Source organism: Artibeus jamaicensis, unplaced genomic scaffold (genome assembly GCF_021234435.1).
Source record: "Artibeus jamaicensis isolate MK-2021 breed Jamaican fruit bat unplaced genomic scaffold, CSHL_Jam_final scaffold_847, whole genome shotgun sequence".
NCBI classification, from domain to species: domain Eukaryota; kingdom Metazoa; phylum Chordata; class Mammalia; order Chiroptera; family Phyllostomidae; genus Artibeus; species Artibeus jamaicensis.
This window is the reverse complement of record NW_026522057.1, coordinates 27,844,149-27,858,058: the sequence shown is the minus strand read 5'-3', so window position 1 is coordinate 27,858,058 and position 13,910 is coordinate 27,844,149. Positions and strand designations below refer to the sequence as shown.

General features: G+C 62.2%; 1 protein-coding gene across 1 annotated transcript in view; it reads left to right on the top strand.

Annotated features, from left to right (window-relative positions):
* The window catches only part of CAMTA1 (calmodulin binding transcription activator 1), a 586,497-nt gene that overhangs the window by 498,257 nt on the left and 74,330 nt on the right, over nucleotides 1-13,910 (top strand). Inside the window, exons 6-8 of the mRNA XM_053660233.1 lie at nucleotides 1,901-2,041; nucleotides 3,106-4,955; nucleotides 10,036-10,162. Coding sequence (XP_053516208.1) covers nucleotides 1,901-2,041; nucleotides 3,106-4,955; nucleotides 10,036-10,162 — 2,118 coding nt within the window. The remainder of the gene's footprint in view (nucleotides 1-1,900; nucleotides 2,042-3,105; nucleotides 4,956-10,035; nucleotides 10,163-13,910) is intronic.

Below are 13,910 nucleotides of genomic sequence, written 5' to 3'. Positions count from 1 at the left end.
TCCACACTGAATTTCCAGGTGAAGGCTCATTTGAGACAAGGATTGCAGAGCCGTGATGAGGTCTGCACACCCCTGGCCTGGGCCTTCACCTCTGGCTGCCAAGGACGAGGTGGAGGCTGTGCGTCTGAGGAGAGGCGGGCTGTAAACCCACCACCACCCCTGCGTGTGCCCACCGGTGGTGCCCTGAACAGGCACACGTGACTTCAAACCCAGAATCCATCCAGACAGCTCAGACAGCTGGGAACAGAAGCCACCAGCACTGCCCCCATTCCCTGGATGACCCACCAGAATCCAAGACCTGTGGGGACCAGGACCATGGGCCCCGGAGCTAGTGACAGTGCTGGCAGCAGCGGCCCAGGGACCTGTGGCAGGAGCAGAGGGCAAGGACCATGAGCGAACACACCTCGAGCAGGTGTGCAGAGGAGGGCAGCAGTTCCCACGAGGGGTCCCCAGGAGCTCACACCCCTCACACGTGGTTTTCCTCGTGAAACCACTGAAGAACTACGTGAAGGTGCTGGCGAGGAAATGAGGCATGAGGTGGGCACTGTGGGGCCCTGCCCCCACCCGAGCTCTAAGGCCAAGCTGTCTGTGGATTTCGCAGCAGGAACCCCCTTTCCTGTAGCATCCGCTACCGCAGGACAAGGCCAGCAGTTCGAGTTCCGTGTTACCATCGTCACCACTGTCACCATGAATGGCTGTGACCACAGCAACTCTCTGTTGGGTACAGAGTGCCAGGGAGAGGGGTCAGGTTGCCTCTTAGCCACCGTGTCAGGCAGGTGCCATTGTATTCCCATTATACAGATCAGGAAACTGAGGCTCAGAGAGCTTCAGTAACTTGCTCAAATTTACATGGCAAGTAAAGACCAAAATCTGGACTTGAGTGCAGGTGTGAATTTGACCCGGCTCCTACCTGCTGTGTAGACTGTCTCCTTGTGCCACTGTGTCCTGGAGTCCCTCGCAGACAAGGGCAGGTGACTTATGACAGCTGCTCACTCTGGAGCCCAGTGAGAGAAGCTCAGCCGGAGAAGAGAGGAATTGTTTTTGCGTCGACAAAGCCACTGGGCTCCCTGGCGAGATGCCGTGCCCCGCTCCTCCTCCCAGACATCTGCTCCCACCCTCCCCCTTCCCAGCAGCCTGGGTCCCTCTCGGAGCCTGGGGGCTCTCCCGTACCCGACATGGCGCCCAGGGCTCAGCCAGGTCTGGTCCAGCTGAGAAAGAGTGGAGAGGGTGGGCATGAAACTCAGTCCCCACACTCCGTGAAGCAAGTTGGTTTCTTTTAGGGTTCCAGCCCCATCCTTCCAGGCAGCTGGGGAGACAGCCCTCGGCCATCAGGGGACCCCACTGCAGTACCAGGGGTGGCAGAGGTCCAGGGTCAGGAGGGTCGAACCAGAACCCAAGGGCAGCCATGCAGGCAGCCAGTCACTAGTGGGCCCCCACCGCTCAGGCCGCGAGGGCCCGTCTGTCCCCTGCAGCCCCTTGAGGCTGAGAGATGTGGTGAGAGTAGGAAGCCGACCTGCCCCCTTGGGGGCGCCCAGCCTCCATCTCCTCAGTCTCCATGACATGCAGCTTCGGGGGCTCCCTTTCTCTTCTACTCCAGCCCCCTCGAAGAGCCACCCTGGTGCACTGGGACTTGGGGAAAACCAAAGCAAATCCCCAATCCATCCCCGGGGCTGCATTGTGGGGGAAGGAAGGGAGGAGGCAGAGTTCGCTGAGGAAGAGCACGGAGCTCCCCGGGGGGGGGGTGCTGTGGGGCAGCCTGGTGGTCCCTCCTCCCTCCCCCATTGTCCCTAGAACCAGCCTCCCAGCAGAGATGAGCTGCTGTGCTCCAGGAGTGCGGGGCCCACGCTCCCCGCCCCTCCCTGCCCCCAGCCCCTGACCGCCCTGCCTCTGTCCCCACCAGTCCACGGCATCAAGTGGACCTGCAGCAATGGCAGCAGCAGCTCGGGCTTCTCGGTGGAGCAGCTGGTACAGCAGATCCTCGACAGCCACCAGACCAAGCCGCCGCCTCGGACCCACAACTGCCTGTGCACCGGCAGCCTGGGTGAGAGGGGCTCCCGGCGGGCGGGGGCGAGACGGGGCCGAGGGTGCTCTGCCAGGCAGCGGGCATGGCTCTTCCACTCAAGGGCCGTCATGATGTCCAGTGAGGGGAGGGGGTCTGCAAGGAGCCAGGCAACGGCATGGACCCAGGACAGCCTCACCCTCGTCCTGCCCCACCTTCGGGCAGGAAAGAGCAACTTCCTAGAAGTGGGGGCAGCAGAATTGGGTGGAGGGTACATCTGGGAATGGGGCGGGGGTGAACTGACCCGTGGAGCTCAGAAACACTCCGCGCAGGGGGGCATTTTTCTTCTCTGACTCTGAACTGGGGGCTTAAGGAGCTGCCCTTGCTGTGTTTTGGAAACACTTCTGTCCCCGCAAAGAGCTGAGGGCAGGTCCAGGTAGCTGAGCGGAGGTGGTGACCCCAAATACTTCCCAGGCTCTGGAGCAAAGTCTGGGCTGCCCTTTGGTCCTGGGGCCCAAGAGCTAATCTAGGGAGAGCGCCTTGCTCTCCACACCCTGCTCATTGTCCCACGATGGTGATGGTCCCCGCCTGAGAGGCGTCCTGAAGTGCTGCCCTCTTGGCCTGAACAGGGATGGAAACTTTCAGGGGGCAGAGAGGGGCCAGGCCGCTGGCTTCAGTGGAGCCCTGGCCAGCGAGAGCCCGCCCAGGGAGGGCGCTGCTCCGGGGGTGGGGAGGGCTTTCCGTGGAGGGCGACGCTCTCTGCAGCCCTCCTTTCCTGCTTGTCACATACCTAGGACCCTACTGTCACTATCTGAAAAGTGAGTCAAAGATAAAGGTGCCTGGTCTGGAGGATGGTGACACAGGGCACATGAGAGCCCCAAGGCACCGGGTCAAAGGGCCCCAGACCCTGAGTGATGGACACTGGCCACCCCCGGGGCTCAACGGCTGGCCCAGTCCCCCAGCCAGGGCTTCGCAGGTCCCAGCTGCTCAGAGACGGGGTCCGCCACAGCCCAGCTCTGACCCTCTGCTCGTGTGCGTGCCTGTGTGTGTGTGTGTGCGTGCGTGTGCGTGCCTGCCTGGGCGCGTGGTGCCTCTGACCTCTGCAGGAGCGGGCAGCAGCGCACATCACAAGTGCAACAGTGCCAAACACCGCATCATCTCGCCGAAGGTGGAGCCGCGGGCGGGGGGCTACGGCGGCCACGCGGAGGTGCAGCACAACGACGTGTCGGAGGGCAAGCACGAGCACGGCCACGGCAAGGGCGCCAGCCGCGAGAAGAGGAACGGCAAGGTGGCCAAGCCGGTGCTGCTGCACCAGAACAGCACGGAGGTCTCGTCCACCAACCAGGTGGAGGTCCCCGACACCACCCAGAGCTCCCCCGTGTCCATCAGCAGCGGGCTCAACAGCGACCCCGACATGGTGGACAGCCCTGTGGTCACAGGCGTGTCCAGCATGGCGGTGGCCTCGGTGATGGGGAGCTTGTCCCAGAGCGCCACGGTGTTCATGTCTGAGGTCACCAGCGAGTCCGTGTACACCATGTCCCCGACCGCCGGCCCCAACCACCACCTCCTCTCGCCCGATGCCTCTCAGGGCCTTGTCCTGGCCATGAGTTCCGACGGCCACAAGTTCGCCTTCCCCGCCACGGGCAGCTCGGAAAGCCTGTCCATGCTGCCCAGCAATGTCTCTGAAGAGCTGGTCCTTTCTACCACCCTTGACGGTGGCCGGAAGATTCCAGAAACCACCATGAACTTTGACCCCGACTGTTTCCTCAATAACCCAAAGCAGGGCCAGACCTACGGGGGTGGAGGCCTGAAAGCCGAGATGGTCAGCACCAATGTCCGGCACTCGCCACCCGTGGAGAGGGGCTTCGGCTTCACCACCGTCCTCACCAAGGAGATCAAGACCGAGGACACCTCCTTCGAGCAGCAGATGGCCAAAGACGCGTACTCCTCCTCCGCAGCGGCCGCGGCCTCCAGCTCCCTCACCCTGACCGCGGGCTCCAGCTTGCTGCCCTCGGGCGGCGGCCTGAGCCCCAGCACCACCCTGGAGCAGATGGACTTCAGTGCGATCGACTCCAACAAGGACTACACGTCCAGCTTCAGCCAGACGGGCCACAGCCCCCACGTCCACCAGACCCCCTCCCCTAGCTTTTTCCTGCAGGACGCCAGCAAGCCCCTCCCCCTCGAGCAGAACACCCACAGCAGCCTCAGTGACTCCGGGGGCAGCTTCGTGATGCCCACGGTGAAAACGGAGGCCTCGTCACAGACCAGCTCCTGCAGCGGCCACGTGGAGACGCGGATAGAGTCCACCTCCTCCCTGCACCTCATGCAGTTTCAGGCCAATTTCCAGGCCATCGCGGCGGAAGGGGAGGTCACCATGGAGACCTCGCAGGTGGCCGAAGGGGGCGAGGGCCTGATCAAGTCTGGGGAGCTGCAGGCCTGTAGCTCCGAGCATTACCTGCAGCCTGAGACCCCCGGGGTGATCCGCAGCACGGGCGGCGTCCCCATGCTCCCCGGAAACGTGGTGCAGGGGCTGTACCCCGTGGCCCAGCCCGGCCTTGGCAGCTCCTCCAACATGGAGCTCAGCCTGGACCACTTCGACCTCTCCTTCAGCAACCAGTTCTCCGACCTGATCAACGACTTCATCTCCGTGGAGGGCAGCAACGGCACCATCTACGGGCACCAGCTGGTGTCCGGGGACAGCGCAGTGCTCTCGCAGTCAGAGGACGGGGCCCGCGCCGCCCCCTTCGCCCAGGCGGAGATGTGCATCCCCTGCTGCAGCCCCCAGCAGGGGAGCCTGCAGCTCAGCAGCTCCGAGGGCGGGGCTAGCACCATGGCCTACATGCACGTCGCTGAGGTGGTCTCGGCCTCCTCGGCCCAGGGCGCTCTGGGGCTGCTGCAGCAGAGCGGACGGGTGTTCATGGTGACCGACTACTCCCCAGAGTGGTCTTACCCGGAGGTAAGCAGCTGCCCACCTCGCCACCTGCCTCACCTGCTCACCCCCTGCCATGAAGCTGAGGGGACCCCATTTGCATGTGGCCCTCCAGACCACACAGGCCACATTGTCCCCTCCGTCTGTCCCCAGGTCACTTGAAATACCTCTACCCGTCTCGGCAGTGGTTCTCAGTCTTCGTCACAGAGTAGCTGTAAAGGCAGGAGTCTCCTTGGAGGCCAGGTGGCCTGCCAGCTCTGGTCAGAGCAGTCTGCTATCCCCTGGCTCATGTTTTAAGAGGCCACCTGTGTTTTGCTGTGCTTTGGGGACGGGGGGTAGGGAGAAGGATACTGAGTCTGCTGGAAAAAGCATTCAGAAGTCACCACCCCAGAGCCATTGCTCTTGATTTTTGCTTCCCTAAACGAAACAAAAGGAAACGAACTCCCAACACAGTAACAGGGAGGGCACAGCTTCTGAATTGTCCCCCGTAGGACTTTCTTGGGTAGATCTGGCTTCCACAAAATCAAAAGCATGTTATGACCCAGCGCCTCCCACCGGTCCCCCAAACCCCAGCCCCCACCCGCTGTCTCAGGTCTGATAAAGGGAAGTACCTCCCCAAAGCCCAGGACTCCAGGGAGACCGCTCGGCCACAGTGGCACAGTGTTCAAGGAAGGGAGCTTCGCTTCTTCTCCGACTAGAGTGACACGGGAAGGAGCAAATGCTCCTGGCCATTGCTGGGCATTTCCTGCTCGACTGCTCCCGGCCCACCTGCCTGGTGCCTGGTTCCATCTCCCCATTCGGTGGCTGCTCAGGGTGCCCTTGGTGCTACTGCCACGTTCCCTAGAGGTCAGGGCAGGGGGTGCTGCTCCAGACAAGGGAGGAATGACCCTGAACCTCACGGGCCAGCTTAACTGAGGCACCGATGCAGACCTGGCCAGAGGGCTTCAGGTACGGGCAGTGCAGGGGTGCTGCCCAAACAAAGCCTGGCTCCTTCCAGACCCAGGTGCTGGCTGGAGACGATGCCCAGCTCGGGACTGGATAGTGGGGTGCCCTGGGTGGTGAGGCACTCCTCAGAGCCAGTCCCTGCTCTGGAGCCTCCCCTGGGCTCTGGTGAGGGGCACAGGGCCCATCTCTGGGGCTCTCCTCGGTGTGAATTCTGGCTGTCCGTGACTTCACCTCTGTGGCTCAGTTCCCCACCTGGGAGATGGGGCTGTAACAGTACCTGCCTCGGGTGTGCTGCCAGGAGTGCTCAGCAAAGCCTCGGGCCCACAGCACGTAATCAGGGTGCACTGGCCATCATTCCCTGGCCACGGCAGCCCGCAGCGCCCTGTGCTCCTGTCCACGGCCTGTCCTGTCCTGTCCACGGCCTCCTGCGCTGCTGTGGGAAGAGGGTGCCCGTTGGTGGCCACGCTTGGCCTTGCAGAGGTCACCTAGACCGCGGGCCTCAGTGTCACAGTCTCACCAGGAGGCACACACCTGCCCTGCCCCCCCCCTACGGTGGAGCAAAGACCCACACACCAGCACCCCCAGCTCAGAGACGCCACACCAGCCCGGCCAGTGGCCCACCTGTGTGGACAGGGTGTTTATAAAACCCTCCTATGTCCAGAGGCAGCCGCCCCGTGTGGGGAGGGGCCTGGATCCCAAACCCCGCCCCAGGTTTACTAGCCAGTGACCTCGGGTAGGGAGCCGCCTGTCCTGTCTCTGCCTCGCTGGGTGCGTAAGGGCTGAGTTAGGTGCTCGGGCACCTGTCTCTTCTGCCTGCCTCCACTTGCTTCTCCCACTGCCCTCCAGGACTCCGGAAGCTTCCGACTGGTTTCCTCCTGATGTGGTCGGTTTGACTGCCTCAGCGTCACTGGTCTCAGGGTCGCTCTCCTAGCAGCCCCCATGTTTCCCCAGGGTGAGAGGTTAGCTCAGCCCAGCAGCCTGCCTTTCCCACCTCCATGGAGCATGAGTAAAAAGCAGTTCAGAGGGAAAGGCCCAGGCGGGCTGCAGGGGGTCCGAGCCAGGACTTGGAGTGCCGTCTTAGTGACGCAGCGACCCGGCTCTCTGGGCGTCATTTACTCCCCTGTAAATGGCCGAGGGGCCCTCTGAGTCCTAGGACCTGGGAGATTGTGTGCTCCGGCCACTTGGAGAACACCGGCCTGCAGATCCCCGAGCTGGGCCTGGAGAAAGTCAGTTCAGCCGCTGGCCACACGAGGGCGGCATGGGAACGGGAAAGGGATGCCAGTCCTGGCCAGATCCCCTCGGTGATTCCCGCTGCCCGGAAACAAAAGCAGCTCAAATTCAGTTTGATTTGGAAAATGCGAAGACACCACCCAGCTGGGCCCTTTGGGGCCAACGTGGCCTAATGGTGAGACCTTTCTCTGCAGAGGTCCCAGGGGCCCCGCCTACCCACCCCCCCAGCCCCACTGGCCCAGTGTAGGGGCAGGGCCACCACCTCATGGTGTAGGAAGCAGCACCTCCTCTCCCGACCACCCTCCCCTTTGCCACCCGCCAGAGGCCTGCTTGCTGGCTGTGTCCGAGCCATTCTAGCCAGGCTCTGGCCAGCGCACGGAGGGCTCTGTGCTGAGATGCACAGGCTGGGCCGCCTCCTCCTCTGTAAACACGCGGGCACCCTAAGCCGCCACCCAGCCTCCCCACTCCACTCTGTAATCCAAGGGTGCCAGGCACCCACTTTTCAGGAATGCCGAGGCTGGGGCCATCTTGCCATCTCTTCTCAGAGGGGCCCCCAGTTCCACAGGCAGCTTCCACCTCTGTATTCTGCCCACCTCTTCACCCCCTGCAGCAGCTGGTCACCAGCATGCACACGTGCATAGGTGCCCTGGGCCCTAGGTGCCTGGGAAACCTGGGTCCTTTGTCTCAGGAGTCCCAGCACATGGTGACCTCAGATGGCATCTGCTGCTCCCTCCCCTGCCCGGCCCTCCCCCGGGCATTCTGCGTCATCGCCCTCCTCTGCCGCTCCTGCAGCACCCGCAGAGGAGGCTACAGTGAAGAGCCTTCAGGTGCCTGCGTCACGTCAGTCCAGGGCAGCAAGGCCAGCGTTGCCATGGAAACATCCCCCAGAACTGGAGGATGCTGAGCCCATCCTGTGGCGGTTTCCATGGAGAAGGGCCTGCTGTCCCCAGTAATTTCTGCTCCTTTGTTCCCCCAGCTGCCCTGGCTGCGTGCCAGTGGCTGTTGGCTGGTGTTATTTTCCTTTTCCTTTTTTTTCACCTGGTAACTGTCTGTGGCCTTTTCAAGCCACTGCTCTTCCACTTCCCAGGAACCAGGGAGGATCGTGCCCTGAGCTGACCTCTGGTGCTCCCAGACATCCCAGAGTAAGGTTCTGCCCGGCTCATGGGCCCAGCACCCTCCCTCAGCTCTGCCGTTCTGGCAGGGCGCCCGAGCTCCACATGGAGCCTGAGATCAGAATCAAGGAAGAAAGGCCAGAGGGGCCCCTGGAGATCAATGCCACCCACGGAGGCTGAGCCACTTGCCTGAGAACACATGGCCACGGAGGGACAGAGACAGGCCTCCTGCTTCTGGGTGCTGGTCTTGTGCTCCCTCCACTGCCCTCCCAACTTTGGTTCTCTAGCCAAACTGTGACCTCCCCAAAGCCAGCCCTGCCCAGAGGGAGCCCCTTGCAGGAGCACGGGAGGGACACCCTCTGGCCTGGCACAGCCCCGTCCAGAGAGGAGCACAGAGCCCTCCCCCCGCACTTGTGTGGGCTCGGGGAGCCTCCTCCATCTCATCCCTCGAAGCACCACCCCCCGCTTCCAATGCCCAAGGCCAGCCCCGGGTCAGGTCTCAGTCTTGGTTCTAGGAACATTGTGGGAACCTCAGGAACAAGCCCCATGTTGAGGCATGGGATCCGGGGCAGGGAGGGGCCGGTGCCAAGGAGGGGTCACCCGAGCACAGGTGGCTGAGCAGAAGAGTGTGTCTCACCAGCCTGGGGCAGCAGTGGGAGAGCTGGGCTCTGGCCTCTGTGGGCTGGAGAGGGGGGAAGGAGGGCGGGATCCCACACCCCACACCCCTCCACCACCTGGGCCCCCGTAGGCCTGCCTCTGGGTCTTCTCCAGCCCAGACCTAGGTGGCACCTTTGGCCCTGCCCTGGGCAGCTCTTGGTCCCCCTCACAGGGAAGGGTGGACGAAGCTGGTGGTAGGCCCACCCAAGGAGAGCCAGAGAGGCCAGCATCCCTGCCCTCTGTCCCTCCTCCACCGCCTGGGACAGACTCCTCCTCTGGTGACAGTCTGAGTCCTGGGGGAGTACCTACCGGCATCATCCACGCAGGATGTGGCACAGTGCAAGCAGGCGCTGTGAGTCACCGAAAGCTGGACTGACCAGGCATGGCCTGGCAGGTTCCCACCGGAGGGCAGGGAGTACCCACCTCCCCCTGTGCTCTCCTGCTCCTGGGTGCTTCTGGGCCCTTGGAGGCGGGCCTTTGTGCCCTGACTGGAGCAAGGTCATCCAAGGCCCCCACCCCCCCTTCCAGCCCAGCCCCTCCCATGGGAATAGCTGCAGCCCCAGCCAGGCCACCCTCCCCTCAGTGCACTCAGCACAGAGACAGAGGGGCTCAGACCCACCCAGCCCCCGCTCTGAGCCCCTCTCCGGCCCAAGACACCCCTGTTTCTATCTCTGCTGTCTTTCTGGTGGCCTTCATCCACCCCCTTCCCTGCCTCCTCCTCCTCGGCTCTCCCCGCCACGCCCCTGGGGATCCTGGGTCTCTTCCCGCTGCCCCACCAGAACCCCAGTCTCGGCCATGACACTGAGATGCTCCGGCCTCTTTTCCAAACTCGAAGCTCCCTCCATCCATCCACAAGCAGCCTCTCCGCCACTTCCTTCCGGGGGAGCTTCAGGAGCTGAAAACACTTGGAAAATCCTGTGCTCCTTCTGCGTAGAACTGAAGGTTAAGCGGGAGAGGGTCAGAGGTCAGAGCCGCCAGTCCCTGTGTGGATTCCAGGGAGGAGGGCACAGGGAACCTGGGACCCCCAAGGGGCCAGGTGAGGAGGCCTGGGGTCCCCCTCTTCCTGCTGCAGTCAGACGCAGGGCTTACCCTCAGAGGCCTGTGTCCCTCGCCCCTCCTCCCCCCGGTGACTGACACACGTCCCTGCTGTCTGTTCCCTCCAGGGAGGAGTGAAGGTCCTCATCACAGGCCCGTGGCAGGAAGCCAGCAATAACTACAGCTGCCTGTTCGACCAGATCTCAGTGCCTGCGTCCCTGATTCAGCCTGGTGTGCTGCGCTGCTACTGCCCAGGTGAGGCACCGCCTCTCCCGGGGGCCTGGGTGGGCCTGGGGGGCCTCACTCTCCTTGGCTATGAGGAAGTACGTCCCAAAGTGGCCATTGTCACGCCATCTGTTCTGGCTCATGGACCCCGTATCAGACAGGGCACGCACACTGTTGGCAGGGCTCCGAGTGGTGCGGGGCTGGGTAGGGAACCAGCACATGGCCCCGCCAGGAAGCTCCAGCTTCCCCACCTCCCCTGACCCACGGGTTGCTGGAGCTGGTAGAGGGGCCCCCAGGCACGGCGCCGGGGTCCTAGGCCACCCGGGGCAGCAAGGCAGACCTCGCCCCGCCCACGCACACATGGCCCAGGCCGACCGAGAGCCGTAAGAACAAGAGAGCCCACAGGTGGGATCCACCTGGTCAGGCCTGGTGGGCGACTGGGGAGGGGGTGTCAGACTGAGAATAGTCCACACGGACTCTGTTGAGGTTTGATGAGCCGTCCACCCCGTGCCCAGAAGGTGTGGACAGAGAATTTGCCTCTGGGTTCAGGGGTTGTCCCTCAGGGCTTCTTCATCTGCTTAGCTGGGTGTCCCTGTCTGATCCACTAGCCCTTGACCTCTGCCATTACCACCTCCCAGGGACTTGTCAGCTCCATGCGGGCAGAGTCCAAGTCTCCCCAGTGCCTGGCACGCCAGAGAAGGAGAGCAGTGTTTGGACAGGAGTCACTCGCTGGAACGCGTGCTTTCTTTCCCCCGGGCAGTGCTGGGAGCACTCCTTGGCTGGCCCCCCCCATACCCTGATGGCCCCGGGGATGGCCTGTCCAGCGTCCCCAGGCCATGACTGGGGACGCAGATCCCAGAGGTGGGGTGGTGAGGGCGGAGGCTGCGCCCTGTGGCACCTGAAGCCAGAAGGCCTGGGAAGGAGGAAGAGAACACTCTGTGGAGAGCTGTGGGCAGGGGAGAGAGGGGGTGGGAGTCCCCAGGCAGCAGCAGATCCAGCAGGTGCCAGGTGCCAGTTTGCACCTGGGGTGCTCCAGGCCTCCACCACCCTGAGCCTGCAGCCACCCCAGCTGCCTGCCTCCCAGCCCTTCACCATCCCCCCGCTTGGGCTCCAGAGCTCATGTGGAAGGTGCTTCCTCTTCTCTCCCCATCCCCCCTGCCAAACGCTGCCTCGCTGGGCTCACATGCTCAGCCTCCACTTGAACCCATCACTTCCTCCGCCGCAAACATCCCAGGGAGCCTCGGCCAGTGTCCCTGCTGGCCCTGCCCCCACCAGCTGCCTGGCAGGCTCCACTGGGTCCTGGCAGCCCTGCCTGGCCTGGAGCGCAGCCATCCCGCATGCCGGCGGGCTGGGTCAGCCCACTGCACTGGGGGCTGTGTGAGGCTAACGAGGTGCCCCCGGCCCTGCCGGCGGGAGAGGGGGAGAGGGCAGCGTGTTATTACCCTGTCCACTTATCACCTGCTGCTGGAACAGGACTCGCCGGGCCTATAAATAGACGCCACTTCCTATACCTGGCCCTTGCCTGGCGGAGGACCCAGACCTTGCCTGTCCTAAGCTATCTGACCCTCCAAAAAAAAAAGAAAGAAAGAAACAACTGGCCTCTGCGTGCCCTCTGGACGATGTCCCAGGCCAGGACCCGGCCAATCCTGGGAGCCAGGTCAGTCACACAGGTCAGCACAGCACAGATCAGCCAGCTCCCATCCATGTGACAAGCTCAGTGGCCGACACCTCTGGGCCTCAGTTTCTACATCTTCGAAAACCTGCCAGGCAGCTGAGCGTGCAAGATGAGGAACAGTCCCCGGGGCACCTGGCTCACGGGCTCAGTCCCTGTAGGTTCTCCACAGTGAGGCCCGCACTCTGGCTCGCCCAAGGGGGAGTGGGAGAGTCCCGGGCTGCTCAGGTCTGCACAGGCAGAGTCCCCAGTGCGTCTGAGTCCCCAGAGCTGGCGGGCAGACTGCCTCGGCCACCGCCCTGTGCACTCTGAACAGATTGCAGCTCAGACCAGCAGACACCAAGGGACAAGAAGGCACCACCTCAAAGGCAGACAGAGACCTGGGCCCTGTTCTGTCCTGCGGCTCACTGCAAACACGGGGTGCCCTTGGGACGTCTCACTTTGAGCCCCGAGGGAAACATGGCCCTCTGCAAGGCAGCTCTCGATGCACTCATTCATTCATTCATTCATTCATTTATTCATTCATTCCTTCCTTCGTTCATCAAATACTTTGCCAGGTACTGGGTAGGTGCCTGGAAGGAAGCAAAGCATGAGACCCAGGGTTACCCCTAACCCTGAAAGTACAGGATGATGCTGGCTGCCTAAGGGATCATTCTGGTCTCCCAAGGGCTTGAGGACACTAGAGCTAAGCCTGAAGAAGGAACCCTTGCAGTCAGAACCCAACCAGCCTCATTGAAAAGAAGAGTTCAGAGGCCTCTGCGCACCAGCCGGCCAGCTCAGGGGCTGGGAATGGCCTGGGAGGAGGGGCACCTGGAGGGAGTGAGGGACGGCCATGGGGAGCACGGATGACCACTGCCACCAGCCTGGCACACCTGCCTACACATAGTGTGGGAGAAAAGTCCAGCCCTGACCAAGAACACTGCTGTTCTAAGCCGCAGAAGACACACAGCTGTGGGCTCTGTCTCTTCGAGACTCCAGTAGTGCTCCAGGGTCGGGGGGGAACAGGCAAGTCCGGTCCTGAGTGACGGAGGAAGTGGCGGGCAGGGAGGATTCGGGGCTTAGGAAAGGTGGCCAGCCGGGCTCGGGAGAGAAGAGAGGGTCCACCAACAAGAAGACTTCGCTTCGGGGCTTCTGGACAGCCCCACCCTGGATGGCTGGCAAGTCACCAAAAGGCAGAAGATGAAATTCAAGATGAGGGGTGTTTTGTAGCAATTCACTAATCAGTTACTGAGTGGCCACAGCATGCCAGGCACTGACATTGGCCCTGGGCATAAAGAGATCAAGACAGACCCGGTCCCAGCTCTCCTGGAACGTACATTCTGCTGCAGGAGGCAACAAACAAGGCAACAGAAATGGCCAAGGTAACTGGAGAAAACTCCATCAGGACAATAAAAATAGGGCCATGTGGTAAAGTAACAGGAGGAGGGCAGTCTTCGGGGAGACCCATGAGGGGAGGGCTCTCCCAGGCTGACACCTGAATGATGGTGGGGAGGGCAGGGGAGGCACCCAGGCAGCAGGCAAAGGAAGTGCAAAGGCCCTGAGGCAGGAAGAGGCTTCTTAGCAAGTTGGAGGGATACAGAAGCGGGAAAGTCAACCATGGGAAGATGGAGAAGGTAGCAAGGACCAAATCATGTCCCTTCTCCCGAGTCCTAAAGAAGAACTGGGTTTCGTTTTACTTGCAACAGGAAGCCATTAGTCTTGAGTAGGGAGTGACTTGATGTAAATCTGGGGTGTTCAACTCATGGCCGGGCCCACAGGCCACATATGGCCCAGGATGGCTGTAAATGCAGTCCATACAAAATCTTAAATTTAAAATGTGAGGGTTTTTTGTGACTGTGTGTCGCAGCGTATTTAATGTGTGGCCCAAGACAACTCTTCTTCCAGTGCAGTGCAGAGACGCCATAAGGCTGGACAGCCCTGATGTAAATTCTGTCCTTAAAAGCTGATTCTGGGTGTGTGGGAGAGTGGGCTGCAGGGGAAAGAGCGGAAGCAGGAAACCGTCGGAGGCACCGCGGGCGCCTTCCTGACTCATGGAGGACGGCTCCTGTGGGCAGTGCACTCCCACGGGCCTGATGTAGGAGCGTGGGGCTGTGGTCCCGGACACCG